The 15,495-nt window shown below is 50.7% G+C and overlaps 1 protein-coding gene across 1 annotated transcript in view; it reads right to left on the reverse strand.

Annotated features, from left to right (window-relative positions):
- The window catches only part of LOC139268360 (atrial natriuretic peptide receptor 2-like), a 148,890-nt gene that overhangs the window by 52,541 nt on the left and 80,854 nt on the right, over nt 1-15,495 (reverse strand). The window contains exons 14-18 of the mRNA XM_070886432.1: nt 10,367-10,488; nt 10,130-10,271; nt 6,694-6,742; nt 6,496-6,603; nt 5,666-5,785 (exon numbers count right to left, since the gene is read on the reverse strand). Of these exons, the coding sequence (XP_070742533.1) occupies nt 5,666-5,785; nt 6,496-6,603; nt 6,694-6,742; nt 10,130-10,271; nt 10,367-10,488 (541 nt within the window). The remainder of the gene's footprint in view (nt 1-5,665; nt 5,786-6,495; nt 6,604-6,693; nt 6,743-10,129; nt 10,272-10,366; nt 10,489-15,495) is intronic.

Genomic DNA, 15,495 nt, shown 5'->3' on the forward strand with positions numbered 1-15,495 from the left:
TATTTAAATGGAGAAAGATTGCAAAGTGCTGCAGTACAGCGGGACCTGGGGGTACTTGTGCATGAAACACAAAAGGATAGTATGCAGGTACAGCAAGTGATCAGGAAGGCAAATGGAATGTTGGCCTTTATTACAAGGGGGATAGAGTATAAAAGCAGGGAAGTCTTGCTACAGTTATACAGGATATTAGTGAGGCCACACCTGGAGTACTGCGTACAGTTTTGGTTTCCATATTTACGAAAGGATATACTTGCTTTGGAGGCAGTTCAGAGAAGGTTCACTCGGTTGATTCCGGGGATGAGGAGGTTGACTTATGAGGAAAGGTTGAGTAGGTTGGGCCTCTACTCATTGGAATTCAGAAGAATGAGAGGTGATCTTATCGAAACGTATAAGATTATGAGGGGGCTCGACAAAGTGGATGCAGAGAGGATGTTTCCACTGAGGGGGGAGACTAGAACTAGAGGGCATGATCTTAGAATAAGGGGCTGCCCATTTGAAACTGAGATGAGGAGAAATTTTTTCTCTCTGAGGGTTGTAAATCTGTGGAATTCGCTGCCTCGGAGAGCTGTGGAAGCTGGGACATTGAATAAATTTAAGACAGAAATAGACAGTTTCTTAAATGGTAAAGGATGAGGGGTTATGGGGAGCGGGCGGGGAAGTAGCGCTGAGTCCATGATCGGATCAGCCATGATCTTATTAAATGGCGGAGCAGGCTCGAGGGGCCGTATGGCCGACTCCTGCTCCTATTTCTTATGTTCTTATATTTCTGATTGAAGTGCCATGAAAGGAACCACAGCACGTCTGCCGACCAACACCAATCCTCATCATTCATGCTCACTTCTCATTCATGAAACAGAGGTTGGATTAATGGATACACTTCCAATGGGAATGTACAGCCAATGATCAGCACAGGCTAATGTCTGCCCCTTGATCTACACAGGACACTATACCTGTGTTACTCATGCTTAAGGCCACTTTCAGTTTATTTGGTATATTTTATTCAGGGATCCCATTAGCAAAATACTTTCATCATCAGTAACTACTTGTGGGTATAACCTGAGCCAGAGGCAGAATAAACCTCCAAAAATTCTGCCTCCACTTATCTTCTTAATCAGAGGAACAAAAACAAAATCATTGTTTTATATTTCAGTATCGCCAATTTAGTGCTAAATTATGATCAGTTTTGTCCTGTGGGCTTCTGCCCACTAAAGACTGGCCTGAGGCTGGCCTGAGTCATTTCACATCAGGTCCTTATTTTCTTTTTTATTTATTCATTGCTGGGATGTGGGCGTCGCTGGCAAGGCTGGCATTTATTGCCCATCCCTAATTGCCCCTTGAGAAGGTGGTGGTGAGCCGCCTTCTTGAACCGCTGCAGTCCGTGTGGTGAAGGTGCTCCCACAGTGCTGTTAGGGAGGGAGTTCCAGGATTGTGACCCAGCGACGATGAAGGAACGGCCGATATATTTCCCAGTCGGGATGGTGTGTGACTGGGAGGGGAACGTGGAGGTGGTGGTGTTCCCATGCACCTGCTGCCCTTGTCCTTCTAGGTGGTAGAGGTCGCGGGTTTGGGAGGTGCTGCCGAAGAAGTCTTTGATCAGCAGAAAGAGGAAACCTTAACGTGAACAGTTTGGGCTGGATTCAGACACAAATCCCAGAGGTTGATGGATAGTTTGCTAGCCCATTGCACACACAGACCCACGGGTTAGTGGCTTGGAAAATGGGGGGGAAATTTAGGTTATTTGCACCTCCCATTAACTCTCCCGGCGGACGCTAACGGGGTGCCGATGACTTTTTGCCCAGGTGTGGTGTCGGTACCGACTCCCGTCAAATTGCACGGGAGTTTAGTGGCAGCGCTAACAGGTGACACCCCAGGCCGCTGCGACCATGACGACGTTATCACCGTGCGCAGTGACTTGCTTTCTCCCCAGAGTGGAAATTCGATAGCACCCTGTAAAACTGCCGTGGGCGATGCCTGTTACAGCTTCTTGGGATGTGTACCACTGTCGGCCCCTCGCGGGGAGTGTACACGGAGAGTGTACCAGGCTGTAGGCCCCTCGCGGGGAGTGTACCAGGCTGCAGGCTCCTCGCGGGGAGTGTACCAGGCTGTAGGCCCCTAGCGGGGAGTGTACCAGGCTGTAGGCCCCTCGCGGGGAGTATACCCTGCTGTAGGCCCCTCGTGGGGTGTGTACGCGGGGAGTGTACTGGGCTGTAGGCCCCTCGCGGAGAGTGTACCGGGCTGTAGGCCCCTCGCGGGGAGTGTACGCGGAGAGTGTACCGGGCTGTAGGCTCCTCACCGGGAGTATACCGCGCTGTAGGCCCTTCGTGGGGCGTGTACGCGGGGAGTGTACCGGGCTGTAGGCCCCTCACGGGGAGTGTACGCAGAGAGTGTACCAGGCTGTAGGCTCCTCATCGGGAGTGTACGCGGGGAGTGTACGCGGAGAGTGTACCGGGCTGTAGGCTCCTCACCGGGAGTATACCGCGCTGTAGGCCCTTCGTGGGGCGTGTACGCGGGGAGTGTACCGGGCTGTAGGCCCCTCGCGGAGAGTGTACCGGGCTGTAGGCCCCTCGCGGGGAGTGTACGCGGAGAGTGTACCGGGCTGTAGGCTCCTCACCGGGAGTATACCGCGCTGTAGGCCCTTCGTGGGGCGTGTACGCGGGGAGTGTACCGGGCTGTAGGCCCCTCACGGGAGTGTACGCAGAGAGTGTACCAGGCTGTAGGCTCCTCATCGGGAGTGTACGCGGGGAGTGTACGCGGGGAGTGTATCAGGCTGTAGGCCCCTCACGGGGCGTGTACGTGGGGAGTGTACCGGGCTGTAGGCTCTTCACTGGAAGTATACCACGTCTGTAGGCCCTTCGTGGGGCGTGTACATGGGGCGTGTACGCGGGGAGTGTACCAGGCTGTAGGCCCTTCGCAGTGCGAAAATTAAAGAGGAGGTGTTGCGCTGAAAACTTGAAAAATGTGCGACTTACCGGCTGCGGCCAACTTCGCAGCCGATGGCGGGGTCAGTGCTGCGATCTTGCTGTAACCGCCGCTCCGCTTGTGTGCCGAACTGCTGCCATGGCGAGCCGCTCCTCAGAGGTCCAGCAATGGCCCCTTCTCCCTCCCTCAGAATCGGCACCTTGGCCTCTCCCCTTTAATGGAAGGGGAGGGCCTTGTCCAGCCGCCGGGGCTACGCGCCCCTCCGCGTAATGCTGGAAACTTTACGCGGCTTTGACCTCGAGAGGAGGTGGAGCACTGCTGGCGGAGTGGGACTTCCCCCACCGGCGCATGAATTCCCACCTCGCGGCTCGTACCGCGCCCCATACCGAATCTCCAGCCCGTATTCTCGAATATAGTCCTTTGTACAGAGCGCTAATTTGTCAGCAATGAAGTGAAAAGGCAGGTACAGACAAACTGCACAGGCACCAATGAAATTGTAATTTAATACATGTAACCAAGATGTTTGCATGTTTAGTAAAGCTGTACATGGCCTTCTTTGATCTAAAAAGGCCTTTGACACTTCCAACCATGAGGGTCTATGGAGCGTCCTCCTCCATTTCGAATGCCCCAAATTTGTCACCATCCTCTGCCTGCTCCACGACGACATGCAGGCCGTGATCCTTACCAACGGATCCATCACAGACCCAATCCACATCCGGACCGGGGTCATCACTCCAACCCTCTTCTCAATCTTCCTCACTGCCATGCTCCACCTCACTCTCAACAAGTTCCCCGCTGGAGTGGAACTAAACTACAGAACCAGTGGGAAGCTGTTCAACCTTCGCCACCTCCAGGCCAGGTCCATGATCACCCCAACCTCTGTCGTCGAGCTACAGTACGCGGACAATACCTGCGTCTGTGCACATTCCGAGGCTGAACTCTGGGACATAATCGACGTATTTACTGAGGCGTATGAAAGCATGGGCCTTATGCTAAACATCAGTAAGACAAAGGTCCTCCACCAGCCTGTCCTCGCCGCACAGCACTGCCCCCCAGTCATCAAGATCCACGGCGCGGCCCTGGACAACGTGGGCCATTTCCCACACCTCCGGCGTTGAATCTCGTCATCAAAAGCAGACATTTGATGACAAGATTCAACACCGCCTCCAGTGCGCCAGCACAGCCCTCGGCCGCCTGAGGAAGAGAGTGTTTGAAGACCAGGCCCTCAAATCTATCACCAAGCTCATGGTCTACAGGGCTGTAGTAATACCCACCCTCCTGTATGGCTCAGAGACATGGACCATGTACAGCAGACACCTCAAGTCGCTGGAGAAATACCACCAACGATGCCTCCGCTAGATCCTACAAATCCCCTGGGAGGACAGACGCATCAACATTCGCGTCCTCGACCAGGCCAACATCCCCAGCATTGAAGCACTGACCACACTCGACCAGCTCCGCTGGGTGGGCCACATTGTCCGCATGCCCGACACGAGACTCCCAAAGAAAGTGCTCTACTCGGACCTCCTTCGCAGTAAACGAGCCAAAGCTGGGCAGCGGAAACGCTACAAGGACACTCTTAAAGCCTCCTTGATAAAGTGCGACATCACCACTGACTCCTGGGAGTCCCTGGCCGAAAACCGCCCGAAGTGGCGGAAGTGCATCCGGGAGGGCGCTGAGCACCTCGAGTCTCATCGCTGAGAGCGTGAAGAGGTCAAGTGCAGGCAGCGGAAGGAGCGTGCGGCAAACCAGTCCCACCCACCCCTTCCCTCGGCGACTATCTGTCCCACCAGTGGCTCTCGTATTGGACTTTTCAGCCACCAAAGAACTCACTTCAGGAATGGAAGCAAGTCTTCCTCGATTCCGAGGGACTAGCTATGATGATGGATGATGACTTAAAAGCCAGGGCTTCTGTATAATCCCTCATCACATCATGATTTTCTGCCCATAAAAGCCAAGATATTTTAAGCACAATACTCTCCCACAAATCACTGGGTGTGAGTCTGATGCGGGGTGGGGGGAGGGAATGGAAGGTTCCCTTTAAAAATAAAATGTAATAGTGTGTGGTGTTGTGAGGTTGTTGGGTATAGGGAAGGGGCAGTCTTGGCTCAGCAGTTTGCAATCTCACCTTTGAGTCAGAACATCATGAGTTCAAGTCCAACTCCAGAGACTTGAAAATTGAGACTCCCAGTGCGGTACTGAGGGAGCGCTGCACTATCAGTAAGTGCTGACTTTCAGATGAGACAGTAAACCGTGGGCCTTCCGCTCTCTCAAGTGAATGTAAAAGATCCTACAGCACTATTCGATAGAAGAGCAGGGGAGTTATCCCCGCTGTACTGGCCTATATTTATCCTTCAACAAACATCACTGAAAACTGATTATCCGGTTATTATCATATTGCTATTTGTGGGAGCTTGCTGTGCGCAAATTGGCTGACACGTTTCTCACATTACATCAGGGACTACACTTTAAAAATACTTCATTGGCTGTGAAGCGCTTTGAGGCGTCCCGATGCTGTGAAAGGCGCTATAGAAATGCAAGACTTTCTGTCTGTCTGTGCGAGGTTCACTTTGCATGTGGCCATGGGTTGGGAGTGCCTGATGCCTGGAATGGAAATTGTTCCATCTCCAGCGCTGATGTCCCTCACCCCGATGATCCCAAACATCAAACACATGATAAGAGGTTAAATCATGCTGATGTGGCGTAAAACAAACCGCAGTAAAGTGGGCCAAAAACACACCCTTACCAAGTTCATCATCATGTCAACTGGGCTCACTTTGTTCGGGTTCATTTTCTCAAGCATCTTCTTAATTTGTTCAAACGTTGGCCTCAAAAGAGGACTGTGTGCCCAACACTTTTTTACCAACTTTAAAAAAAGAAAATTACATCAAAACTGACATTTGAAATCACAAATGCTAAATTCATCGGCGTTCGTGATTGACAATATAGAATCATGGAATCATAGAATGAAACGGCACAGAAGGAGGCCATTCGGCCCACCGGGCCTGTGCCGGCTCTGTGAAAGAGCGATCCGATTAGTCCCACTCCCCCCGCTCTTTCCCCCAGAGCCCTATCATTTTTTTTCTCCTTCAAGTATTTATCCAACTCCTTTTTGAAAGTTACTATTGAATCTGTTTCGACCGTCCTTTCAGGCAGCGCGTTCCCGATCGCTGTGTAAAAATATGGTTCCTCATCTCACCTCTGGATCTTTTGCCAATCAAGTTAAATCTGTGACCTCATGACCCTTCTGCCGCTGGAAAGCCATTAGTTTAACTGCTTTACATAGAAACAGAGAAACATAGAAAATAGGTGCAGGAGTAGGCCATTCGGCCCTTCGAGCCTGCACCACCATTCAATATGATCATGGCTGATCATTCACCTCAGTACCCCATTCCTGCTTTCTCTCCAAACCTCTTGATCCCTTTAGCCGTAAGGGCCACATCTAACTCCCTCTTGAATAAAACTCCCTCTTGAATGCATGGTACATTGTATTTAATTTTCTAGTTAAATTCCCCTGACCATACTTAGTCACTGATACACTGTACAAGATATAGCTTCACAGTGCAGGTACCTTACCTCAATATATTCTCCCTGATCTGGAGAATCACTATCAATCTTCCCAGCATTAATTTCGGGGATATTCGGACGCCATGTTAGTTCCATCTTGTCCAGGTCAATATCGCCCTTTAACACATGGAGGTATAATAAATTCCAACTTCATTCAGATGACTGAAAGTACATAAGCTGTATCATCCGAGAAAGCAGTATACTTACCGGGACTGGGTCACAGCGTGTCGCGATCTCAAGCAGGATTATGGAGTAGCTGGAAATAGAAAAACGTTACAACCTTTAAAACTGAGAAAGGTGCTACCTCACCCTACTTAACTGAAAGAAAACGATTATAATTTATGCAATACATGAAAAATCTTGAGATCCAGCTCTCCAACATGACTTAACTGAACTTTCTCAACAGCCAATGAGAAAGTCTTATTCCTGCCTGCTCCCACCGAGATTGGACAATCGAGAGACACTAACATTTTCCACTTATCCTGATTGGTGGCCTCAAATTTCTCAGGCACCCAATCAAAACATACCTTATTGCTATTTCACAATATCCACTATAAAAAGGATCAAAAAATACCTGGGGCCATCCTCAGAAAACTACAAGGGGGAGAAATTGGGCCACTTCACACCTCCTGTTGCTTTGGCCACTGCCCACTGTCCTGGTCACTGCCCACTGTCCTGGTCACTGCCCGTTGCCTTGGCCACTACCCACTGTCCTGGTCACTGCCCGTTGCCTTGGCCACTGCCCACTGTCCTGGTCACAGCTCACTGTCCTGGTCACTGTCCTGGTCACTGTCCACTGTCCTGGTCACTGCCTTGGCCACTGCCCACTGTCCTGGTCACTACCCACTGTCCTGGTCACTGCCCACTGTCCTAGTCACAGCCCACTGTCCTGGTCACTGCCTTGGCCACTACCCACTGCCTTGGCCACTGCCCACTGTCCTGGTCACTGCCCACTGTCCTGGTCACTGCCTTGGCCACTACCCACTGCCTTGGCCACTGTCCACTGTCCTGGCCACTGCCCACTGTCCTGGTCACTGTCCTGGTCACTGCCCACTGTCCTGGTCACTGTCCTGGTCACTACCCACTGTCCTGGCCACTGACCTGGTCACTACCCACTGTCCTGGTCACTGTCCTGGTCACTACCCACTGTCCTGGTCACTGTCCTGGTCACTACCCACTGTCCTGGTCATTGCCCGTTGCCTTGGCCACTGCCCACTGTCCTGGCCACTACCCACTGTCCTGGTCACTGCCCGTTGCCTTGGCCACTGCCCACTGTCCTGGTAACTGCACACAATTTCATGGCCACTGTCCGTTGCCTTGGTTACTGCCAGTTGTCGTGGTCACTGCTGGGGGCACAAATGAGATTGTGACCGGGCGCAGCGCTGTTAACGACCCACGCTAAATTGGGCGGGAGTTTAGCGGCGGCGCTACGGTGTTGCGCCCAGCTCTCCTGTGCCTGGAGATCGTGATATAATCACCGTGAACATTGCAGGGTTCCGTCCCTTGCAGCTTCACCGGGCGATGACAGCGACAGCTTCAGAGGAAGCATACCGGGCGGCCGGACAATACCGGGGTGCCGATTAAAGGGGCCGGCTGCTGAAATAAACAAACTCACCTTTTTGATGGCGCTCCTGATGCGTTTATTTTCTTTTATCTGTCTGGGATGCAGGCGTCGCTGGCAAGGCCAGCATTTATTGCCCGTCCCCAGTTGCCTTTGGCGGGGTCAGGGCCGCGATCGCGCAGCCTGGCGCTCTGCTCCCTGGTGCTCCAGGTAGGTGCATTCATCTTTGGCAGAGTGGGCAGTGCGGGCCCTTCCCCTTCCGTGCAGGAAGTGCCCCTTGGACACGGCAGCGCTGCGTGGCCCAGCGAGCAGCACCGTTCAGGCGTGCGCTCCGTTAGCGCCCCAGGGAGGAAGCGGAGCGCTTCATTTAGCGCCTGGAGCAAAGTCTCACGCATTCCGACTGTTGCCGGCCCCAAACGGGGCGGTACCCAATTTCCAGGCCCGAGTCCAAAATCTGAAGTTGTTCTCCTTGTTTGCCATGGCTTAGTGGGCAGCACTCTCGTCTCTGAATCAGAAGGTTGTGGGTTCAAGTCCCACTCCAGAGACTTGAGGAAAAAAAAATCTAGGCTGACACTCCCAGTGCAATACTGAGGGAGTGCTGCACTGTCGGAGGGGCAGTACTGAGGGAGGGTTGCACTGTTGGACGGGCAGTACTGAGGGAGTGCTGCACTGTGGGAGGGGCAGTACTGAGGGAGCGCCGCACTGTCGGAGGGGCATAACTGAGGGTGCGCCGCACTGTCGGAGGGGCAGTACTGAGGGAGCCCTACACTGTCGGAGGGGCAGTACTGAGGGAGAGCTGAACTGTCGGACGGGCAGTACTGAGGGAGTGCTGCACTGTCGGAGGGGCAGTACTGAGGGAGTGCTGCACTGTCGGAGGGGCAGTACTGAGGAAGCACCGCACTGTCGGAGGGGCATTACTGAGGGAGTGCTGCACTATCAGAGGGGCAGTACTGAGGGAGTGCTGCACTGTTGGTGGGGCAGTACTGAGGGAGCGCTGCACTGTCGGAGGGGCAGTACTGAGGGAGCCCTGCACTGTCGGAGGGGCAGTACTGAGGGAGTGCTGCACTGTCGGAGGGGCAGTACTGAGGGAGCCCTACACTGTCGGAGGGGCAGTACTGAGGGAGTGCTGCACTGTCGGAGGGGCAGTACTGAGGGAGCGCCGCACTGTCGGAGGGGCAGTACTGAGGGAGAGCCGCACTGTCGGAGGGGCAGTACTGAGGGAGCGCCGCACTGTCGGTGGGGCAGTACTGAGGGAGTGCTGCACTGTCGGAGGGGCAGTACTGAGGGAGCACCGCACTGTCGTTGGGGCAGTATTGAGGAAGTGCTGCACTATCGGAGGGACAGTACTGAGGGAGCCCTGCACTGTCGGAGGGGCAGTACTGAGGGAGCCCCGCACTATCAGAGGGGCAGTACTGAGGGAGCACCGCACTGTTGGAGGTGCCATCTTTCGGATGAAGCATTAAACCAAGGCCCCGCCTGCTCTCAAAGATGGATATAAAAGATCCCATGGCACTATTTCGAAGAAGAGCAGGGAAATTCTTCCTGGTGTCCTGGTCAATAGTGATCCCTCAATCAACATCACTAAAAACAGATTATCCGGTCATTATCACATTGCTGTTTGTGGGAGCTTGCTGTGCGCAGAGTGACTGCTGCTGTTCCCACATGACGACAGTACTACATTGGCTGTAAAGCACTTTGGGACGTCCAGTGGATGTGAAAGGCATTATATAAATGCAAGTCTTTCTTTTTTTAGCATCTGAACTATATCTTTACTGATAATTATTTGATAAGCAGGCTCTGCGTCTGTGTGCATCAACTCTGTGCACAATCGCTGGCCAGTTGCTGGCCAAGTGGCCGACTCTGTGCCAGCGATTGTTGTTTGGGGTCTCCCGCGGATCGCCTGTGAGGCCTATGGTGACAGGCCGCTAATTCCGGATTTCACGCAAGCGCGCGGGGAAATCTCGAACTGGCGCAGCAATTCAAAGGGAATACGACGGCGTACTCCGAGACTACTCCGTCAAACACACCGCAATTTCAGGGTCTATCAAATCAAAGCAGGTTTGTGAGCTTTAGTGACATTACCTGTAGACGTCAGCAGTCGGAGTCATGTTTGAAATGATACCTGCAAACACTTCCGGAGCACAAAAAATGCGTCCTGCCTTTATATTGAACGCATTGGTCAATTCCTTGAAATCGTCCTTCCTGTAGGCTGCTAAACCGTAGTCTGCACAAAATAAAACTGAAATGTCAGTTAAGAGTGAGGTTTCATGTCGGATCCAGTAATGCATTAAACTGTCCAGACCAAAAGACTGAAGTTACCTGAGATTTTGCAAACCCATCTGTCGTCAATGACACAGTTCTTTGACTGTAACCGCCCGTGGTAAATCCGGTGCTGGTGAAGATAAGCCATTCCACGCGCCAAGTCAGTTGCAAAGGACAATCTAAAGCAACAACAACGCACATTTATATTGTGCCTTTAACGTAGAAATAAAATGACCCAAGGCTCTTCACTGTTCGGGGAGGATTAGTTGCACACTGCGCCAAAGGACAGCTGGCCAAAAGCTTTGTCAAAGAGATGGATTTTAAGGAGGAAGAGAGAGTTGGAGTGGTGGAGAGGTTTAGGGAAGGAATTGTGGCGTGTGGGGCCTAATGGTGGTGCAAAGGGAGGGAGAGGCCAGAGTTAAAGGAACTGAGAGTTCAGGGGAGGTTGTAGGGCTGGAGGATGTTACAGATATATGGGGACGGGGGGGGCGGGGGGGAAGACCATAAAGGGATATTATCACAAGGGGCTAGAATTTGCATTGTTGTCCAGATCGCCCAAAAACGGGCCATATTTCCAGTATTAGTGCTAATATTTTTTTTCGTGAGCGCCAGAATATCGCCCATTTTAAAACCCGCTAGTTTCCATTTTTTTATTTGGGCGTTAGCTGTAGCGATGTGAAATGGACGTTAGCGATTTATTCCATCGTGCAAGGTCGACGCCCATAGCAACGGGCTTTTCCCGCGATTCGGGAGGTCAGGGGTCATCTGCACATGTGCAGAAGAGAGAGAGAGAGAGAGAGAGCGGAGTTGTATTGAGAAGCAGGTGTGGATTATTTTATAGTATTGCATTAGTGACTGTTTTTTTAAAATGGAAAATATTGATGAAGTAATGAGTGATGTAAAGGTGGAGGATATGGCCGAGGTGGGAGAGGAGATGGGCGGACAAAGGCAGGCCAAGCGCTTTTCCGAGGAGGTCAATGCTGCTCTGGTCGCTGAGGTGGAAAATCGTTGGGCCCAATTGACCCAGGGTCGTCATGGGAAGCCACCCCCCAGGGTGTACCAAAGAATCTAGGTGGAGATCACCGCAAGCGCTGGAACAACCTTGCTGGTTCCGGTAGAGTAAGCATTAAGTTTATTAAATAAATTATGATGCAATGATTAATTCAAATGTAGATCTGCTGGATTGTAGTTAGACTGGTAATCTTGGTGTCATGCGTTGTTTCCTAACCTCAATCTTATTAAAGTTATTCTCAGACCATAGATACCTTCTCTTACATAAGAATTAGGAACAGGAGTAGGCCATCTAGTCCCTCGAGCCTGCTCCGCCATTCAACAAGATCATGGCTGATCTGGCCGTGGACTCAGCTTCACTTACCCGCCCGCTCCCCGTAACCCTTAATTCCCCTATTGGTTAAAAATCTTCTTAAGCAGTCCCCCAGTGTCGAGGATGACTTGCTTCCACACTAAAATGAGTTCGAAGGTGACTGATGCCAGGTCCCGAACTTCATTTTAAAGGGATGGAAGATGTCTGTGCGTGGACTTTTTTAACGTGGGGTGACCGTTGCACACCAGCCACCACACGGGCTTGACAGAGCGAGGTCTTGGTCCAGTGGCAAGGGTTAACCAGGACGACTGGAGACCAGCTCTGCTGCACGGGCCCAGTGCGCACACACACGCAGACACACACATATTCCTACTGACCCCCTCCCTCCCTCAGGTCCTCTCTCCCTTATATGTATCTATCTTGTGTGTATATTTTGAGCTGTCAATTTTAGGCGAACCTACACACCAAATTGATTTACAAAAGGTAGCAGTCTGTGGCAAAGTTCAGAAATATCAGTAATCTCTTCACAAATATTTCGAATGTTTCCAGATTCCACTGCCTGTTTCAATAATCCACACTCTTTTAGGTTCTGATATCTCTGATGTTGATCAATTCTCTGAAAAATGAGTTGAAGAACAGAAGGTGAAGTATAGACATAGATGAAGATGAACACTCTATGAAGCACTATTCCACTTCTAATGGGATCATGGAAATGCTATCTATTGAATGCAACCTGCCACAGTAAAATAACATAATGTTAGATTGATAATCCTGGCATTTTTGCTGAGGTGTCCTCAGGGATTAGGAAGAGGTTTCAAAGATCTTTCCTTGAGGGTTTCACCAGAAGTGAAGCCCTAGATATAACCAAGCATTCAATTGTATACGAAGCGTATTAGCAAATAATGTTAATGTTAACGATGAATAGCATGGGTGATGACTAATTGAGGATTGTCTGTGTGTTGTGCTGTGTGTGTGTTGTGTAATAGCAATAATAATAATCTGATATCTGTCATATCTGTAATAGTACCACGGCAATGATCTTATGCCATGCTCTTGTCACCTTTGCAGAAGAAACATTTGAAGAATAGGGTGGAATAGAAGCGTACTGGGGGAGGACCGGCAGATATGACCCCATTAACGGACCTTGAGGACCGGGCGTTGGCCTTCGTGGGGGTCCACAATCAGTCGGCCACCCGTGGTTAACTGTGCGGGAGCTGGGCGAACCCGGTGGTAAGTCTAGCCCATAGATATGAATGATAAGTTTGAGGGGACAGAGTGTAGTGTAACAAAATTTGCAGATGACACAAAGATTAGTGGGAAAGCGAGTCGTGTAGAGGACACAGAGAGGCTGCAAAGAGATTTAGATAGGTTAGGCGAATGGGCTAAGGTTTGGCAGATGGAGTACAATGTCGGAAAGTGTGAGGTCATCCACCTTGGGAAAAAAAACATTAAAAGGGAATATTATTTGAATGGGGAGAAATTACAACATGCTGCGGTGCAGAGGGATCTGGGGGTCCTTGTGCATGAATCCCAAAAAGTTAGTTTGCAGGTGCAGCAGGTAATCAGGAAGGCAAATGGAATTTTGGCCTTCATTGCGAGAGGGATGGAGTACAAAAGCAGGGAGGTCCTGCTGCAACTGTATAGGGTATTGGTAAGGCCACACCTGGAGTACTGCGTGCAGTTTTGGTCACCTTACTTAAGGAAGGATATACTAGCTTTGGAGGGGGTACAGAGACGATTCACTTGGCTGATTCCGGAGATGAGGGGGTTACCTTATGATGATAGATTGAGTAGACTGGGTCTTTACTCCTTGGAGTTCAGAAGGATGAGGGGTGATCTTATAGAAACATTTAAAATAATGAAAGGGATAGACAAGATAGAGGCAGAGAGGTTGTTTCCACTGGTCGGGGAGACTAGAACTAGGGGGCACAGCCTCAAAATATGGGGGAGCCAATTTAAAACCGAGTTGAGAAGGAATTTCCTCTCCCAGAGGGTTGTGAATCTGTGGAATTCTCTGCTCAAGGAAGCAGTTAAGGCTAGCTCATTGAATGTATTCAAGTCACAGATAGATAGATTTTTAACCAATAAGAGAATTAAGGGTTACGGGGAGCGGGCGGGTAAGTGGAGCTGAGACCACGGCCAGATCAGCCATGATCTTGTTAAATGGCGGAGCAGGCTCGAGGGGCTAGATGACCTACTCCTGTTCCTACTTCTTATGTTCTTATGTGTTGAGGAACTAAGATGCAATGTCGATCAGCAAGGACAGGGGTGATGGGTGAGTGGGACGTGGTGCGGATACAATATGGGCAGCAGGTTGTGGATGAGCTGAAGTTCATGGAGGGTGAAGGAAGGGAGTGCAGCCAGGAGAGCATCGCAATAGTCAAGTCCCAGTGTGCTCAGATTTCCTGTGGATCCTCACATCATCTGCCATCAACTAATCTTAATGTTTCAGCTGTCTGTTCTGTTTAAACATAATGATGTTGGAGGGTCAAGTTAGCACATGCAGAAACTGTTAGCAAATCACAGCCACGCTGGAACTAACAGAGGACAGAAGATTGTCCCACTCAGGAAACCCGAATATAATGGAAGAAATGGAGTAATTTAAACCAGCACCACCAGAAGGGACCTTATCATGTGCCTGTCAGATATTCTGAGGTCCTATCTGACTGTCTGGCAGAGGCTGATGATCCTCTGGCACTCTTTGAAGAAGAACAGGAAGGTGTCCAGATATCTTCAACAAAGCAACCTCAACAAATACTGACGGAAGCAGAACATTAACCAATCATTGACCTGGTGGCAATTTGTGGGGTTGTGCTTGCCGAGAACATCTATTATGTTTGCCATGCATAGCAACCATCACTGCACGTCAAAGGTAGTTCATTATATGACGGGACTATGTGATAACTCTACACAACAATATATATAGGGTCTATAACATACAGCAACGTCCCAAGGTGCTTCATAGCAGCGACTGTCAAACAAAATTTGACACTGAGCATATAAGGAGATATTAGGACAGGTGACGTAAAGCTTTTAAAAAATTCATTCACGGGATGTGGGCGTCACTGGCCAGGCCGGCATTTATTGCCCATCCCTAACTGCCCCTTGAGAAGGTGGTGGTGAGCCGCCTTCTTGAACCGCTGCAGTCCGTGTGGTGAAGGTGCTCCCACAGTGCTGTTAGGGAGGGAGTTCCAGGATTGTGACCCAGCGACGATGAAGGAACGGCCGATATATTTCCCAGTTAGGATGGTGTGTGACTGGGAGGGGAACGTGGAGGTGGTGGTGTTCCCATGCACCTGCTGCCCTTGTCCTTCTAGGTGGTAGAGGTCGCGGGTTTGGGAGGTGCTGCCGAAGAAGCCTTGGCGAGTTGCTGCAGTGCATCTTGTAGATGGTGCACACTGCAGCCAGGGGGCGCCGGTGGTGGAGGGAGTGAGTGTTGAAGGTGGTGGAGGGAGTGAGTGTTGAAGGTGGTGGATGGGGTGACAATCCAGCGGCTGCTTTGTTCCCGGGATGGTAGGACTGACATATGAGGCGAGACTGGATCGACTGGGCCTGTATTCACTGGAGTTTAGAAGGATGCGAGGGGATCTCATAGAAACATATTAAATTCTGATGGGTTTAGACAGGTTAGATGCAGGAAGAATGTTCCCAATGTTGGGGAAGTCCAGAACCAGAGGACATAGTCTAAGGATAAGGGGTAAGCCATTTAGGACTGAGATGAGGAGAAACTTCTTCACCCAGAGAGTTGTTAACCTGTGCAATTCCCTACCGCAGAGAATTGTTGATGCCAGTTCATTGGATATATTCAAGAGGGAGTTAGATGTGGCCCTTACGGCTAAAGGGATCAAGGGGTATGGAGAGA

The sequence above is a fragment of the Pristiophorus japonicus genome, chromosome 8 (genome assembly GCF_044704955.1).
Source record: "Pristiophorus japonicus isolate sPriJap1 chromosome 8, sPriJap1.hap1, whole genome shotgun sequence".
Lineage (NCBI taxonomy): Eukaryota > Metazoa > Chordata > Chondrichthyes > Pristiophoridae > Pristiophorus > Pristiophorus japonicus.